Source organism: Drosophila mauritiana, chromosome 2L (assembly GCF_004382145.1).
Source record: "Drosophila mauritiana strain mau12 chromosome 2L, ASM438214v1, whole genome shotgun sequence".
Taxonomy (NCBI): Eukaryota; Metazoa; Arthropoda; class Insecta; order Diptera; family Drosophilidae; genus Drosophila; species Drosophila mauritiana.
The window spans coordinates 10493124-10509876 of NC_046667.1; the positions used below are offsets into that span (position 1 = coordinate 10493124).

The window sequence follows — 16753 nt, forward strand, 5'->3', positions numbered from 1 at the left end:
GCTTGTCAAAGCATCCGCATAATTCAGCCGAGACATTTCACGCCGTCTCCACGGGATACCCGCAGCACCACCCACAGCACCACCCAAAACACCCACAGCACCGCCCAAAAAAACACCCAAACGACCCAAAACACCCACAGCAACCGCTGAGCTGAGGCTGAGCTCATAATTCTCGCGTTTCCTGACATCAGATTGAATTTGCGCAATGAACGCGACTTGCAGCTCATGATAAATGCATTTTGGCGCCAAAACGATTTGTTGCGCTTACTTTGCTGCAATGCGAATGCGAAAATTTATGCGACTTTGTAATGCAATTCATAAGCTATGCTCTGCACTTTTCCAAAAGTTGCAATTTATCGTTGGGCCAAGTGCCCAGCACGAACAAACAAATTGCCAATCCAATGCATTCGATATTGCGGCTTCAGAACTGCTTTATATGTTAATCCAAGTGTTATTTGCAATAAAATGGAAATGATCGCTTTTGTGGCTTCAAGAGAATCTGGGTCTTCAAAAGAATAACAAATAAAACTAAGTTACGGCTGCATACCAAAATCCCTTATTATTAACAATAAAATGCAAAAACGACTACTCATTTAATTTGTTGATGGAAAAGTATGATATCCATCTGTTTTAGAGAAACTAGATAACTAATTTGTTAGCCATGTATCTTCAACTGCATCAAAAGCCAACAACTTTGTGCGCACACTTAGGAATTTTTGTTCGTAGGCTGCAGGATACATCCTTCCAGGCGGACTTCTCTATCCTTTTGGCCGCCGCCCTTTCCAGTGCCAGGTGTACTGTGACAAGTTTAATTATTGCCGTACTACAGTCAGTACGCCCGACGTACTTGGGGTTTGTTTGCGCAGTCATTTAGCCAGTCTGTCATTCAGTCAGTCTGCCAATGTTGACGGCATGGCCGCCGCTTAACGCCTCACTTGGCAGCTTCAGCGAGAATGGTGATGGGATTTCGGGGCAGGAGATGGTAATGGAGATGGAGTATTAAAACAATTTTGTTAATTAAGTAGGAAAAATTGTTAGTTTATTTACTCGTCAACTTTGCCAGTGCCAAACACCTCACACACTCTGCCTGCCATTCCCAATGGATATTTTGTGCCGTAGCAGCTAAGTTTCAGAGTTTACTCAAAAATTCTCAAGTGCACAATTAATTAGTAAAGTTGCGCCAAAGCAAAAGCCGAAGCAAAAACAAAGCAAGGCGCAATTTTCCACTTTCCCCGCAGCCCAGCCGCTTTTCCCTGGAATTTATGGCCCATTTTGATTAGACTCGCTGAAAAGCATCGTAAGTTTTGCCCAAGTTTAAAACTATTCGTAAGTAGGCAAAGCTTTTGTGATTATTTCCACGGAGTTCGTTGGCAATAGGCAAGAAATTGAAAATTGATTGGGACTTGCATAAGTAATGAACCGATTCAGTGGAATTCCATTCTCGATTTTGTCATTTAAAGGAAGATTATATAACTGCTCAAGAGTAAATTAAATTGGAATTGAAAAAATTGCAATCGGCAATTGAGAGTAAAACGCTCTAGCTCTGGCCAAAAAAATTTATTGGGGATTTTAAAAATTAAGTAATTCTATTAAGGGAGATTTTGTTGAAAAAAATGAAACATTAAACGTGTAAGGAATTTTTTTTGCAGAAATCATATTTGAAGTGGAAGCAAGGCTGTTTTTATGTTATTAATAATATTATGTTATTAATAATATAAGCATTCAAAAAAATTTAAATTCTTACAATTTTCCTTCGACATTATTGTGGTAGCTTCCATGTATTTAATGTATATATATATGTTATAAAATGCATTTAATTAAAATAACGTTACAAATATTAAGAGAAAATAAATATTTATTAAAGCCGTAGTTATTTTTGGAGAAGCCTCTGTTAACTGGTTGAGTAACTCGATAAGCTTTCTGTTAACATCTTCTGTTAATATTTAGTAAAGACCTGCACCATAGACTGCTTGCCTTATTGCTTATCAATATCAATAGTCAAAGGGAGCTATTCTATCCCTAAATATATATATATAAATTATATATATTACATTGATTAATATAGGTAAAATATTAAATATTAACATATTATAAAACGAAATTTTGTAATATTTCTTCGTAGGTAAATAGATACTTTTCTATTTACGGCTTACAACCAATTGTAGTTGTCGAGTATTAAGTAAATGTTTTTGTGTTTTAGCAAATTTAATATTATAAGCTTGGTTGAAAGCTTTTAGTTTCCTCTCAAAAATGCATACTTCTGTAAATTTCACGGAAGCATCCATCATACGTTATGCCCCATAACTTGGCAAACTTTATGGGAAAATTATGTGAGTGAATGAAGCCAAAATTCGCCACGGTCAATTAATTAGCAATATCTGTAATTTGCAAAAGAAAATGCAAAGATTGTTTAATTTGTAAACCAACTAATTGCCAACCAAAATAGTATTGAAGACTGCATCGAAATGAAGTACTTAACCGATTGCAACAGACTTAATTAGGCAGATTTTGATCACATTTCGAGTAATAATTAAAAGGATTGTGTTGTGGCCCACTTGGCAATTGCAATCAGATTAAATCGAGGTGTTCGTACCTAGTTCGTATCAGTGCAGGCTGGGAAAATGTTATGCAATTGGCACCTATTCTTCGCCAACCGCAACCAGATGAATGAACAATATAAGACATAACATCAAGTGCACAAGTATCAAGTAACAGCAAATTGGCTGAGATCGGCAGCCATGGAAAATGGAAACACCAAAAATTAACAAGCAAGCTCGAATAAGAAATACTCTTTTCATGCAAAACTGCAGTAAGCATTAGAAAAAGTCAAACATTTGCAGCCTTGATGAATATTAAATGAATAAAGTAAATACCCAGAGAAGTTATTTTTTAATAGCCATTATAAATATAAAGCAACAAACTGCAACATGTATAGAGGGTGTATATGTTGTATCTTTTTCCTGTCTTTGCTGCGGTTCAGTTTTCATGTTCATTTGCATTACATGTATTTCCCTTTCCTTCGACTGGCTTTACTATATCAAAAAAAAACGATGAAAATTGTTTTTGCTGCCTCCAGTTGACTTTAGCCCCGTTTTGCGGTGCTGTAGGGCAACGAGCTCATTACTTTCAATTAGATGCATTAGCCGCAGACTCAACATTGTTTACTTTCGTTTGGAAAATCGCCGTCTGCCGGTTGCAAAAGCGTTTGATGTCATTTTGGGGCCCGAGTTTTCCTCAACTCAGATCTGTTTCCCTCTCGTGGTCAGAATTAAGTGCTGTCGCTTTTGCTGCCAACTTTTTTTTTATCTAAGGTGTAGGGAAATTGTTTGGCTTGACTTTTAAATTGCCCTCAAAGGTTGAGTTCATTGGACTTTCTTAATTGGAGCCCAACGCTGCACTTGAAAAGGTAGCCTGGTTTTTTAGTCTACCTGTTAATTTCACTTTAATAAACACTGTATAAACTCCTTAACTGCGATAGTTGGATCTGATTGATCTATTACATTTTTAATAGAAATGTGGCGTGTTAGCGTTTGAAATTTCTAAGATCATTGCCATACTTTCAACACCCATCGAATCTGTTCAACAATTCATTGGTACGCTATTTAAAAAATGCAAAGCTTTATAAATTATTTTTATTCTTTATTGCTGTGGATAAAGGAGCCTGCAGGTGGCCAAATGTCGCAATCAATAGTCGTTTATAAACATATAGTCAATTGCGAAACGCTATCACACCAGTCAACAATGTGATATTACACCCCAAAAAAATGAGCTTGTGCAAAATGAAAGGAAATATTTATTAAAACTATACAATTTAATAGTCATTTAAACTTTTCAAAAAAAAAACTAATCATTTCTAAAAAAATTAATATGAAAAGCATAATCAGGTTTCATAACATGTATGAAGCGATTTAAAAAATGTAATCATAGTTTTTATTATTTTAATCAATTCAAATTACTCGCTTTGTAAATGCTTACTGTGGCAAAAAAAAAAAATTAATATAGTTAGCACAATGATGAAAATTGTAATAAAAGTTAAATGCTTCGATTATTAGACCTTTTTGTGATGGTCTTCATATAGAGGACTCAGTTTATATTTTTTATTTTCCTTTTTTTGTTTTACATATGGCATGGGAATTTAATTTTATGAAAACCCAAATCCATTTTCTCAGTGCACTTGGCCGTATGGAAATCTGGGTTCGGTTACACGCAACTTCTGCGCACACGAGACCAAAATATGAAAACAACCGCCTGGTGCCTCCCCACAAAGCAATGTCACCCAATCCACAGATGGCGCCGGGTCGTTCGTGAGTGTCAATTTTCGGCGATTTTCATTCGTTTTCCATTTTCTTGTGCGGATGCAGCTTTTAAAAGCTCTTGGCTCCTTAGTTTGGCAGTAGCCGATGCGAGTGGCTCATTCAATTAGACGGCTTCCATTTAACCCGATGTGTCGCGGCCTCCTCCGTGATACCAATTTAAATGCGGAGTTCATATGGACAAAATGCTGACGGGCCTTATCGCACTGCTGTTATCGCTACTTTCCCTTAGCCCCATCACGAATGCTTGTAAGTGAAGAAGATCGCTTCGCCGATAAGGATTGTGATTTGTGTGCTTAGCTGGTTTCCTTTTTTATAGCCAAATACCACAGAGAGGCATTGCAATTCTTGTTGCGCAACGGAAACTTCGACCTGAATCCACTTAACTGTCACATTTTATTGTGGGAAACGTGCCCCAAGCGATTTATAGATTATCAGCTGTTTACAAGGTAAGTAAAGTGAGAAATGTGAAAGTGACAAAATGTTGAAAATTAAGTTAAAAGTAGGAAATAATGTATTTGAAAAGAGTATGTTATTGAATGAAGGGCTAGAGACAACAATCTTAATAAATAACGAAATTGTGCATGATAAACAATTAGATTTAGTTTTAAATGAATTAATAAATTTATGTATGGTATAATAAGCCAGTTTGTTTTCAAATATCAACTGCCTTACCACGCATTCCAATCTTTCTATTTTCTGCGATGCAGATTAGCCTTATAAATGTTTCCATTTTATCCCTGAAATCTTTCCTTTCATTTTCCTGGCCTTGGACCAAAAAGCAAAGGCAGTGTGAAAGGCCAGCTAGTCACCTAAAAGATGAAAATATGATAAAACCTTACGATCGCATAGCTAAAACGAATGACTTAGGAAACAAACTTGGCAATTGTCGTCGAATAAAATTATAAGAATTTGCATTAAATGCGAATGTTATGTAAATAATAAACTTATGAATTACGAACGGCAGACACCATGAAAAGGCAATGGCATTGAGCTTGGAAACGAAACCGAAACCATTTCCAACCGAAAACTCATAATCAAAATCAGTGCAGCGTTGCGTGTGCCATGGATTTTCATTTTCATAGACGTCGCCAGGCGGCAAATGCGGCAACAACAGCAACAGCAGCAATTGCATCAACAATGAAGGCAACACAACAGCAAAAACAGCAGCAACATTATACAGATATTAGCCGAAGTCGTTCACGTTTTGAGTCCGAAGTTGGGCAAAGTCAAGGCAACAGGCGGTGGGCTGAGCAATTCTTAGGCCAGTTTTTACTGTTGCTGCTGCATCAGTGGCTGGTGCTGTTGCGGCTGCTACTGCTGCTGTTGCTGCTTCAGCAGGCGTCTGCTGCATTTTCCTTGGCTGCGCATTTCGCGCTTTTGCAGCGCATTTGCAGTGCACAGCGCGAATCTGCAAGACGTGGTGCGGATTGCTCGCGAAAAAATCAAAATTGCTAATTTCAATGCCAAGGATTACGATGAAATCGCTAGGCAAACACAAATGGATATCAATTAGAGAAACGTGTAATCGGAGTGCAAGTTGTCAATTTAAACGGAAAAACACTGTGGAATCTGGTTAAAAATATACAAAATATGTGAAAGGCGATGAAAGAGGAAAGCCAAATATCCTCACGGAAAATAACTCACTAATAAGTGACTTGAAAATAAAAATCTCTAAGTTATTTCATAAACAAATCAGTCACTGAATAATGGAAGTAATTTAAAGAAAAATGAGGTGTAAAATTGAGTGAAATTTAAAATTTTTTAAAAATTGTGAAATATATAAAGTTAACTGTATATGCATGAGCTAATACTGTCCTCAATTATGAGCTCAAAATTTAAGTGAATATTATACCAGTTAATGCGGTAATAATGTAACTTTTTTTATGTGAAAAGAAACGAAAACCCATTGAAATTTTGGCTTTAATTACCATTATAAATAAGTAAAACAAAAAGTCACAAAACGTTAAAGTCCAAATACAAAAAATGAAACAAATCGTCGTGCTTTTCATATTCTCACTCTTTGCCAAAGGTAAAATACCTGAATTTATTCCACTTGGAATGTGTTGATCAAGTTGAATAAAAAATATTTAGTTTTTGTGGTTCTGCTAAAAATTCTTGATCATTTACACATTTTGAAGTGTTTTTATGCATGGGCAGAGAATTCAAGAATCATGAAATGCAATTGCAGATGCACAAACATTGCTCCTAAGCCAAATGGATTGGAAGAATCTGCGCAACAGTGGAGCCTTGGACCTAAATGTCTTGCGCTGCTTTTTGCGCGACAAAAACTATTGTCCCAGTCCACATATCGATCATCGTCTGTATGCTCCGTAAGTTCGATGGAATTCAAAGAATATTATATACTTAAAAGGAATCCCAAAGTAATGTTCTTTTGAGCCAAATCAAGTTTTATCGGTGAATCACACTTTTAAATTGGTATTAAGTCCATAAAATGCTCATAAAAATGTTTGTATATATGTATTTTTAAGTGCTAAAGATGGGTTTTCATCTTAAAAAATCAGTCGTGCCTCATGTTAAGGTTCGGTTCGATTTCTTTATAAATTTAAATGCCATAAGTTGGAAAACTAATGTTATTAATTTAGTCGCTGGCGGGGGAGAAAGTTCCTCAGGTGTTAGGCAACTGGAATTTCAGACTCGGTTAGTGTGTCAACTGCCGAAACACTTGTCGCACTGCACTTGTGCAACCATAAGGATATTAAGCGGCAACGAGCAAGAGAAAAAATAAGAGTGCAATTGATGGGCGGGCAACTCGTTTCTCGAAACCAGCCACTGACCCACTAAGGATGAGATGCTTTTGCCAAAGGAGGCCGGCTTTTTCCACATCGACCACCGATCTTGGCCAGCGGTGACATCAATTTCAATGGCCAATGCCAATAAAATGCTTCGTAAATGGCTCCTCGATATTTGCCCAACTTGTCTGGGCAAGATTACCGCCAGCTCTGGAGTCGAGACAAAGTCGCAACTGGCGAAGTCCATTTTTGGAGAGCAGACGGGTAATTGCCGTGGTAACATTTAACAACTGGGGGGATTACATGATGGCCAGCTTTTACGAGGCTGCTGATTGATGGTTGTATAACAGCGGAAAATGACCGGAATGACACCTCCGTTGTGGGTAATCTGAGAAGGAATACAAATTGCCTTTCTGCAACTATTTATTCTCGTTAAGAAATTCTGGAAACCGTTTGGCTTGTAATTGCTGATGTATTTTAACTCATAGCTGTAACGTCTATAATTTGATCCACTTAAAATGAATTTTTTCATTATCATTAGCTTGATTTTCAATTGAAAATCTTTCAAGATTAACTTAAGTCATACCCAGCTTAGCATACCCAGATCACCTTGTAGTGCTTGCTGCACGAGAGATTTCTACGGTTTTATACGCACATGGAATTTCCAGCGTTCTATTTAAATGATGGGCACAAAAAACACAGAGATATCTGCAAACTACTATTTCTTTATTATATGGTGGTTTTTTACATTATTTTTAGCAATGGACCGCGTCGTGGAACTCCTTTAAATGTCAAGAACCCAATAACCCTATACAAAGGTGGATTTAGCAAGCACCGCGAGACTGTCTTCATAATTCACGGATTCAATGGAACTGCCATAGATATTCACCTACAATTTCTTCGAGATGGTGGGTGCATCTATCTGTTGAATTATTATATTCTATTAAGCTTATAATTTATATGCCAAACTTTAACTCTCTCTTTTTAGCTTACCTATCTCGCGATTTCAATGTCATCACAGTCGACTGGCGACCTTTGACCCGCTACCCATGCTACCTCCACTCGCTTATAAACACCAGATTAACTGCGCAGTGCACCGCCCAGATCTACGCCTTCCTCACACACTACGGAGCTGACCGGGAGCGGATCACTTGCGTGGGTCACTCCCTGGGCGCCCACATCTGCGGCATGATCAGCAACCACCTGACGCGGAAACAGTACCGCATCATTGGATTGGATCCCGCTCGGCCTCTAATTGAGCGCATGAAGAGCAACAAATTTCGGCTGTCCATCGATGATGCCAACGTCATCCAAGTGCTCCACACCAATGCGGGTTTCCTGGGCCAGGAGGATAACTCCGGGCATCTCAACTACTGTGTCAACGGTGGACGCATCCAGCCCTTCTGCAAAGGAAATCCAATCAGTAAGGCTAAATTAATGTAGTTTAATACCCTCATCCTCGAGAAAAGAAAGTTTAATATCAAATTATGATAGAACGTGTGATACCTCAAATATATAAAATCAATGTCTTATAAATGTGCTCTCTATCAAACAGGAAAATCGCGATGTTCGCACTTCTTGAGCATCTGCTACTTGGCCACTGCCACATTTAAGCACAAGAAGTTCATGGGAGTGCCATGTCCCAATGGCTGCCTGAATCTTAGTGGATCCAAGAGGTTGCCAGTGAGCGGCAAAGTAAATCCTTTCGAGTTCGCCTCGCTGCTAAGGGAGTATCATATAGGCAACGATGCCCCCGATGAGTAAGTTTATTAAAAACTAAATATATAATTTATAACAAAATTCATTTTTCAGCGCCCGGGGCTGCATTTGCATTGATGTGCCGTATGCCAAGCACTGCCCCTTTACGGATGCGTAGGAGCTGGTCTTCAGTAGGTTGTAATTCTATGATAAAGCTGTCGATAATAAATTCAAGGAATATTATTTTTTTGGTCTTTCCTTGGCGGGTAAATATCAAGTTTATATTGGGTCCGCTTTAGCTGACTAACGAAAACACAAAAAGAAAAGCAGTAGTCGACGGTTAGATACTTCTTACGCAGCTGAATGGAGTGCGAGGGAAATTGAGATTCCTAAGTAAGAATGAATGTTTCTAGGGCCTTTAGTTTACGAAATCTCTAACTCCATTAAAGCATATTTTAGTATATATGAAGGAAAAATGAGAATGAGAGAGAGAATGAGAGTATTTAATTGTCTTAGCTTTAAAATGTTAATGCTAACATTAAAAATTCCAAACATTTTTTTTCGAAAATTTAAAAATCAAAATCGATATACTAGGAGCTTGGTTCAGCGTAATACGCCAAACTTTGTATCGAATATATGGTATCGATGTTTTCAATCGCCCTTGTAATCGGTGCAGCTGATTGGTGTTTTACTATCTCTATCGACATTGTGTATATAAAACATTTGTTATTGCTCATAACACAGTTTTTGCATTTACTACAACCTGAGAGCATATAGTTATTTGTGTCTCTTGTTTATTTAGAGTAAGTATCTTCCGTGTAACATGTAAAACCATTGATGAATGTCATAATCTATTGTAAATGGAATATTTTAGATTGCCCAACACGGAATTCCCACGAAATATATTGTAATTCTTGAGATAAATATATAATCATGGGTTGCGATGGAGGAACAATTCCCAGGCGCGATGAGCTGGTGCGCGTGAAGCAAAAGCCAGAGCAGGTAAGTCTATTTGATTGGAGCACCTCCTGGCCAGACTAAACAGCATTTCTGGAACCCTACAGAAAGACAAGGATGCAGAGAGGGAGTTCCGTTGGCGCCACTGCACCTTGACCCAACAAAGCCTCCAGGAGCCGATCGCCATGTGCGGCATGGGCAGGCTGTATTCCAAGCAGAGCGTCATTGAGCGACTGCTGGAGAAGGAACCGATGCCAGAGACAGCTGCGCACGTGAAGAGCATGAAGGACATTCGCCAGCTAAATCCCACACCCAATCCTGCCTTCACAGAGGAGGACAAAACTGAGGGACTACTGGACACACGACATTCTCCTTACATCTGCAAGCTGATTGGCCTGGAGATGTCCGGCAAATTTCGCTTTGTGGCTCTTTGGAGCTGCGGATGCGTTTTGTCAGAGCGTGCCTTGAAACAGATCAAAGGTAGTGTGGCCAGCACTTGTCCGCTGTGCCAGGCTCCCTACAGCGTCGAGGACGTGGTGGTGCTCAATGGCAACGAGGAGGACATGGAGCTCATGCGGGTCAAGATGGAAATGCGTGCGGCCAAGCGCAAGTCCTCTAAGAAGGACAAGAAGAGTGCTAAGAAGGTGGAGGTGAAAGCTGAGCCCGCAGAGACACAAGAGCCAGTGGCTTCCACATCCAAGTCTGCAGCCGCAGAGAAACCCACTACTAGCACAAAAACCAAGGCGGTGGCGCAGGTCAAACGACTGGGCGCCGTTAATGCAATGCAGGATCCCGAACTGAAGCGTCTCAAGAGCGACTTCAGCGTGGCCAAGGACCCAAAAGCCACCGATGTCTACAAATCCCTTTTCACCTCCCACAAAACCGAAAAGGATCAAGAGCGCGCCCACTGGGTCACCTACAATCCATTCTACAATTAGTCTAGATTTAAGTTTGCTGTGTTAACTCAGTCACTTGTCCACAGTTTGATCGTTGAAACCTCACACACCGTTTCAAAATATACAATCGACAATGTATCGTGCTGCCTATCAAAAAGGTTTCCTTACCGTGCTTTACAGCGTAGGCAGTTCGCCCCTGAACAACTGGTCCTCCTATGTGAGTATCTGGCATTCAATGCTGCTGCTGCGTCTCTAGAAACCATCCTTGTACAGACCAAAAACGGGTATATCAAACGGATCTACGATGAGGACATCAAGTCCCTGGTGCTCGAGATCATGGGCTCGAATGTGTCCACCACTTTCATACACTGCCCCAGCGAATGCAAGGAGCAGCTGGGCATCAAGCTGCCATTCCTGGTGCTCCTCATTAAGAACATGCACAAGTACTTTTGCTTCGAAGTTAAGGTAAGGCCAAGTGCTATGAATTTATAGTAAACTCTAGACTGCACAATGATGTACATACATATGTATATCCTTAGATTCAAGACGATCAGCGCTTCATGCGCCGCTTTCGAGTGTCCAATTTCCAGAGTAAGACCTCCGTGAAGCCCTTCTGCACGGCCATGCCGATGGGCATGTCACCGGGCTGGAATCAGATTCAGTTCAACCTGGCCGACTTTACGCGCCGTGCTTACGGCTCCAACTATCTGGAGACGGTATCCTTGCAGCTGCATGCCAACGTACGCATCCGGCGCATCTACTTCGCCGATAAGCTGTACACAGAGGCGGAGTTGCCCAACGACTACCGTCTGATGGGCAAGCCGAAGGACCTGAAGAAGCCGGAGAAGCAGTTCAAGGTGCAGGCCACTGCGCGTCCTCCGTCGCCATTGAACACGGGCCGCGGTGAACCCGGACCATCCAAAGACACGGACGCTGAGGCAACAGGTCCCGCCACGGATCCGATGAGTGAGCCGGAGCCCGCGCTGCAGAAGTCTCCGTCGCCGCCTGTTCCGCAGAAGGTTCCGTCGCCAGCAGCTTCAGCTCCTCCAGAGCCCGCCACCGAGGAACCAGCTCCACAAACGGAGGCCACCGAAGAGGCCTACTATTAAGTTACGTTGCATAATTGCTTGTTTTTATCATTCTGTTGACACGCGACTGGTAGTGGCACAAAGTTTAAATTTCCAGTCAGAGCAATCATAATCAAAAGTGTTTCCTTCATATAGAACTAGGGAACTAGGTATTACCTTTGGATTTCCATGCAGAACCGATTGGTTTCCTATTGTAGACTTGCTTTATTTTAACCCTCTCTGACTCGAAACAAAATCTGCTTTGTTACATTGTGAATTTGCTAAAATACATATCTTAATTAGGATGATGCCGCGGGTGCACTGGCGATAGCCAGCATGTCAGCGTCGATGTTCTTGAGTGCGTTGTGGTACTCGGTGATCTCGAGCGCCTCCCACTCGGCCTTGAAGGCGGCCTTTGGATCCTGGGGCATGGTCATGGCGGCGCCCGTCATGGCATCCGCCTGTGCCTGCGTCTGATCGGCGTGATTGTTCTCGCCAAGAACCAGTGTGTAGATGGAGCGCAGGCCGAACACGTTGAGGAAGTACCAAGAGGCTGAGGAGACCCAGGCGGCGTCCAGCGAGGCCAGCTCAACGCCCCGCTGGAGCATGGGCTTAAAGCGCAGGGTCAACGGGAAGGGTACCTTGGTGGTGACGAAGCCCGAAAACATCCAGTTGATCCAGCCACCGATCACGACCATGGGCAGCACGTTAATAAAGTTGCCCTTGACCATGTCTGTGAGCATGGCGGATGAGTTCTGGGCCACAGGCGCCCGCTTCTGGGTCTTAAAGTAGCCGGTCTCCTCGTTGTTGAAGTAGTTCTTTCGCATGGAGAAGCTCTGGGCGCTCAGATACTTGCCGTTCTCGCGCAGCAACCGTGCCCGGATCATCGCCTGGCTGTGAACGGAATGGTAGGTGTCACTAAAAGATGCCTCACTGCACTTTGCTCCCTCACCTGTCCTGGATTTGGGTGATCTCGGCCTTCTTCTGCGTGGATATCAGTATAGAGACGTAGTGGCGCACGATTCCCACCAGAAACGTGATCAGCACGATGGGCAGGAACACCCACACGCGGATGTCCGGATCAATCAGCAGCTCCGTCATATTTTAATTGATCTGTGAGATTTTCCTGTTTTTCGGCCCAATTTTCACCCAATTGACTCAATTGGATTGGGGATGACAGTCGATTATTTATCCGATAAATGTGACAAGTCACGGTCGTGACGGAACACTTATCGATAGCTTTTCAAAACAAAAAAAAGTGTCACCTATTTAAATTAACATATTATTATTTGTACTCAAATCCTGAATACATATAATTTATATATATTATAACTTATTTATTATCAAAATGATTTTATATGTAAATACACCTATAATTTTTTTAAATGCGATATATTTACAAAATAATCACAGGGAATACCCCAATTATGTGAAGAAATCACTGGAATTCGATGTATAAGTAAAACTTCATGTCATCGATTCCCGACATGAATGTGACAACTCTGCAGACCGAGAATGTAAATTTTGATCGAAACGAATTTGTTGGACTGCTGCAAAGACGCCAGGTGAAAACCACGATTTGCTGAACAACAGGAACACATTGCCATGGAGGCCAAGACCGACGCACCCATCTCACCAGCGCCCGCACCAAATCCGCCGGCAGAAGCTGGCAAGGAGCCAAATGCGAGCAGCAACGCGCAAGCTAACACGACCGCTGCTGCGGGAGCGCCTTCAGCTGGAGCCACTGCCGTTGCCCAGTCCACGAATCCGGTGGCCCAGCAACAACAGCAGCAGCAGCCGGCGGTGGCCAAGAAGCCCAGTGGCGAGACAAACAACATGCCCACGCGACAGTACCTCGACCAGACGGTGGCGCCGGTTCTGCTCCACGGAATGCAGGCCCTGGCTCGCGAACGGCCTACGGATCCCATACAGTTCCTGGCCTCCTACCTACTAAAGCATAGCAACGGGTGCGACGAGAACAACGCCGCCGCCGTGGACAACAACTCCTAAGCCCACCACCCTACTTGCCTCCCATTTTTCCCCCTTCTTAGTTGTATAAGTGAACAGTGAATAATTAATAAACATTTAAAGTTAGAATGTAATCGCAAAACACACAAATGTACTAGGATTGCTAAGTTGTTATAGGATAGCCCCAGGGATCCAGTTTCGAGTTTAGCAGCTCCAGGGAGGCGTCCGCGATCTTGGCCAGAAGCTCTGCCAGCTTGTGCTTCGTATAGACTTTGTACAACTGCCGATTCTCGCTGGATATTTCATCTGCCAGGCGCACGCAGCCCGCAAAGTCTCCCGACTTGAACATCACTTCGTTCAGGAGCAGGGCGATCTCGGGAATGCAGATGGAGCGCAGTTTCTCCATCTGCAGTAGACGGTGATCCCAGTTCAGCTGCACGGCGTTCTCGGGCAGCTTGGGGATGAACGGATCCACCAGCCAACCCTTGTCCGGAAACATGAGCACATTGTACAGGGTTTCGATGGTTTCTGCAGGGAAAGAACGCGGGTTACACGCCAAAAGATCTCATTAATGGGTATGCGATCCACTTACGCTTGGCCTGCTCCTTAAGCTTGTGCTCCCAGCGCACGACTTCCGATCGGTGAGCCTGCTCCTTGCGCTCACTCGCCATGCGCTCCGTGAAGTTGTCCTGCGAGGAAGCTGCGTGTGAAGCCAGTGGCTTCTTGGGCTTGTTCTGCTGCAGGCGGTTCCATTCGACAAAGCTGTCGACGCCCGACAGATACACCTTGTAGCAGAGATACTCCTTTAGGCAGCACTCCTCACGCGGCGGTATGTTGTCCACCGAGCCGTACAAGCTGACTAGTTGCTGAACTATGTCGGCCGGCACCATGCGGAAGGTCTGGCGCATGCACTCCACCTTGTTGCTGGCCAGATAGGTGCGTATCATGGCGTTGGCCTGCCACAGCAACTCACCGCGCTGCTCCGGCAAATAGGTTAGCCACTCCAGTGCTGAGATCTTGCGCTGATCGATCGCAGAGATCTCGCCCGACTGCGGCTCGCCAAATTCCCCGAGTGGCTGATGTGCGAGGCGAATGTTCTCCACGGTGACGCGTGTGATCTGTTCCACATCCAAGCCCGCCTGCAGGGCGGCATCCACAGCTAGCTCCCGCGGACGCTTCTGCTCCACTTGCTCCAGAAACCGCGAGTAAAGCTTCACCTGCAGCGGATTCGAAAGCGATGCGGTATAGTAGGCTATTAACTGCGGCTCGCCCCTGGCAATCAATGCCTCCACATATGCGGCTACGATCTTCCCCCCCTGCCGCTCCTGCTCCACACGGCCGATTTGACGCAGAAAGAGCACTATGTGGGCCATAAAGCGCAGTTGGTGGGGCGATTGTTGGGCGGTATCCTTCTCCACCCAGCGCACCATGTGTTGGATCAGCTCGCCGCAAGTATCGAGGATTAAATGACGCTGGATAATGCCCAGTTGATCTTGGGCGTAGTCCCGCACCGACGCATCCTTGGCAACGTTCAGCTCATCGAAGATCTGCTCCATCGTCATCCTGCCGTTCCAGTAGTCATCGGGCATCGGTTGGTAGTTTTTGAGGCAGCAGCCGCGTATCTCCGACTCCACACGGATGTCGATCTGCACCTTCAGGTGGGCCCACAGCAAATCGTGCCAGTTGCTGTGCAAAAGTGTTTTCAGCGAACCCAGGTGGCCGGAGAAGACGCCCGCCGTCGCCCGGCTGTACTCGTCATAGTTCTTGGAATCGGCCAGCATCCAGGCGCAGCGCTTCCAGATATCCCTCCTGGGATTGCCCTCTATGGGCAGCTTTTCGTGCAGCCCCGAGACATTCTGCTCGAAGTTGGGATCCTCGTGGAGACGCCAGCCCTCAAGGATTGCCGCCCGCCACGTCTGTCCGAAGTGCTTGCACAACTTGAGACCATCGTCAACGCGTCCCGATCGTATCAATTCGAAAATGGCGCGGGACAGGCGCAGGTTGTCCTCCTCGTCGAGGGCATGCAGAGGTCGTTTCTCGCGTACGGGAGCATCTGGGTCCAGGCGAGTTACGATCTCATGGCCCTTGCCAAAGGCGGCGCCCTGCAGGTTTTCCAGCTGGAAGAGCGTGTTCTCCCACGCCATCATACGATCGTGGGCGTGGAGTGGGTTTTGTTGCTCCCCCCGGTCGTAGCACGCCTCCAGCCAGTCCACCACCAGCTGGTACTCACGCAGTGTGGCATTGAGGGCATACAGCTGCTGTATGACCTCCTTCTCGCTACCGCCGAGCATGGGGCCATCCTGCATCTCATCATCCGCCTGCCTGTCCGTTTGCAGCAGAATGCGGTCGTAGAAGAGGGCATGCAGCAGGCGCCAAGTGTTTATCTCCTGTCGCAGCCAGGTGAGCATGGACTCGCGCTGCCGCGTGCCCTGTTCTCCGCCCATGCCGTGATCGATGTCCAGCTCCAGCTGCTCCATCACCCCGCGACAAACGTGCGTCAGCGCTTGGATCACCTCGAACGCCTCCTGGCCAGCGCCCTGCGTCTGCAGCACGTCGAAGAACTGCGGGTAGAGCACGTCCATACGGCTCTGGCCCCGATCCAGATCATCGGCGGTGTTCTCCATCAGCGAGCGATCCTCCTGCTCCGCGTTGCTCTGCTCGAGGATGAGCAGCGAGTGGGAGAGATTCTGCGGCGCCATCGAGCTGTTTAGCGTCGTGCGCAGCAGGCCACTGCGGCTGCTCCTCGGGAACGGGCTGTCGGCCATGGCTGCACTTTGCGTTTCCTGGCTATCAGCTACTGCACATCAATTCAATTAATTTAATCAAAACAGAAATTCACGCGCTATTCGCTAAAAATGCCGGGAGCGTTCAGTGTTACCAGATGATGGAACAGCAAGAAAGCTCCCTTGCACATGCACATGGAAATAAGCGATTCCCACTGAATTCAAGCAAATTTCGTAAGAAACAAATTGATTTAAATTGTTAATCTAGTAATTCGGCAAAGTTCCGAAAGAATAAGTTACCAGCATTCCGTAGAATCATTAAAAACAGTATGCGGTACCTCCATCGCGTACCGCAACTTCGTACCTGAAAAGCGTACC

At 44.3% G+C, this 16753-nt stretch overlaps 6 protein-coding genes across 7 annotated transcripts; 4 read left to right on the forward strand and 2 right to left on the reverse strand.

The window, feature by feature from the left end:
- The first annotated feature begins 4474 nt into the window (after window positions 1–4474).
- LOC117140505 (phospholipase A1) lies at window positions 4475–9007 on the forward strand. Of its 2 annotated transcripts, none has more exons than XM_033303488.1 (6): window positions 4475–4562; window positions 4633–4762; window positions 7826–7974; window positions 8055–8489; window positions 8622–8826; window positions 8879–9007. In XM_033303488.1, exons 1-6 carry the CDS (start codon window positions 4490–4492, stop codon window positions 8940–8942), a joined length of 1056 nt encoding a protein of 351 aa, XP_033159379.1. In that variant the 5' UTR covers window positions 4475–4489; the 3' UTR covers window positions 8943–9007. The 2 variants fall into 2 exon arrangements, with proteins under 2 accessions (XP_033159379.1, XP_033159370.1); XM_033303479.1 differs by lacking the exons at window positions 4475–4562; window positions 4633–4762 and adding exons at window positions 5689–6345; window positions 6505–6646.
- A 450-nt stretch (window positions 9008–9457) lies between these two features.
- LOC117147952 (replication termination factor 2) lies at window positions 9458–10755 on the forward strand. Its single transcript, XM_033315099.1, has 3 exons — window positions 9458–9567; window positions 9639–9766; window positions 9829–10755. Exons 2-3 carry the CDS (start codon window positions 9698–9700, stop codon window positions 10657–10659), a joined length of 900 nt encoding a protein of 299 aa, XP_033170990.1. The 5' UTR covers window positions 9458–9567; window positions 9639–9697; the 3' UTR covers window positions 10660–10755.
- LOC117147961 (cilia- and flagella-associated protein 20) lies at window positions 10721–11817 on the forward strand. The gene is made up of 3 exons (XM_033315109.1): window positions 10721–10834; window positions 10891–11082; window positions 11157–11817. The coding sequence occupies exons 1-3, from the start codon at window positions 10751–10753 to the stop codon at window positions 11724–11726; spliced, it is 846 nt and encodes a 281-aa protein (XP_033171000.1). The 5' UTR covers window positions 10721–10750; the 3' UTR covers window positions 11727–11817.
- Window positions 11818–11889: 72 nt separating this feature from the next.
- LOC117147969 (ER membrane protein complex subunit 3) lies at window positions 11890–12875 on the reverse strand. The gene is made up of 2 exons (XM_033315122.1): window positions 12637–12875; window positions 11890–12578 (listed from the first exon to the last, which is right to left on the reverse strand). Exons 1-2 carry the CDS (start codon window positions 12783–12785, stop codon window positions 11984–11986), a joined length of 744 nt encoding a protein of 247 aa, XP_033171013.1. The 5' UTR covers window positions 12786–12875; the 3' UTR covers window positions 11890–11983.
- Window positions 12876–13163: 288 nt separating this feature from the next.
- LOC117144610 (protein dpy-30 homolog) lies at window positions 13164–13794 on the forward strand. The gene has a single exon (XM_033309907.1). The coding sequence runs from the start codon at window positions 13290–13292 to the stop codon at window positions 13692–13694; it is 405 nt and encodes a 134-aa protein (XP_033165798.1). The 5' UTR covers window positions 13164–13289; the 3' UTR covers window positions 13695–13794.
- LOC117144600 (nuclear pore complex protein Nup107) lies at window positions 13759–16529 on the reverse strand. The gene is made up of 2 exons (XM_033309894.1): window positions 14245–16529; window positions 13759–14180 (listed from the first exon to the last, which is right to left on the reverse strand). Exons 1-2 carry the CDS (start codon window positions 16415–16417, stop codon window positions 13816–13818), a joined length of 2538 nt encoding a protein of 845 aa, XP_033165785.1. The 5' UTR covers window positions 16418–16529; the 3' UTR covers window positions 13759–13815.
- Window positions 16530–16753: the final 224 nt, after the last annotated feature.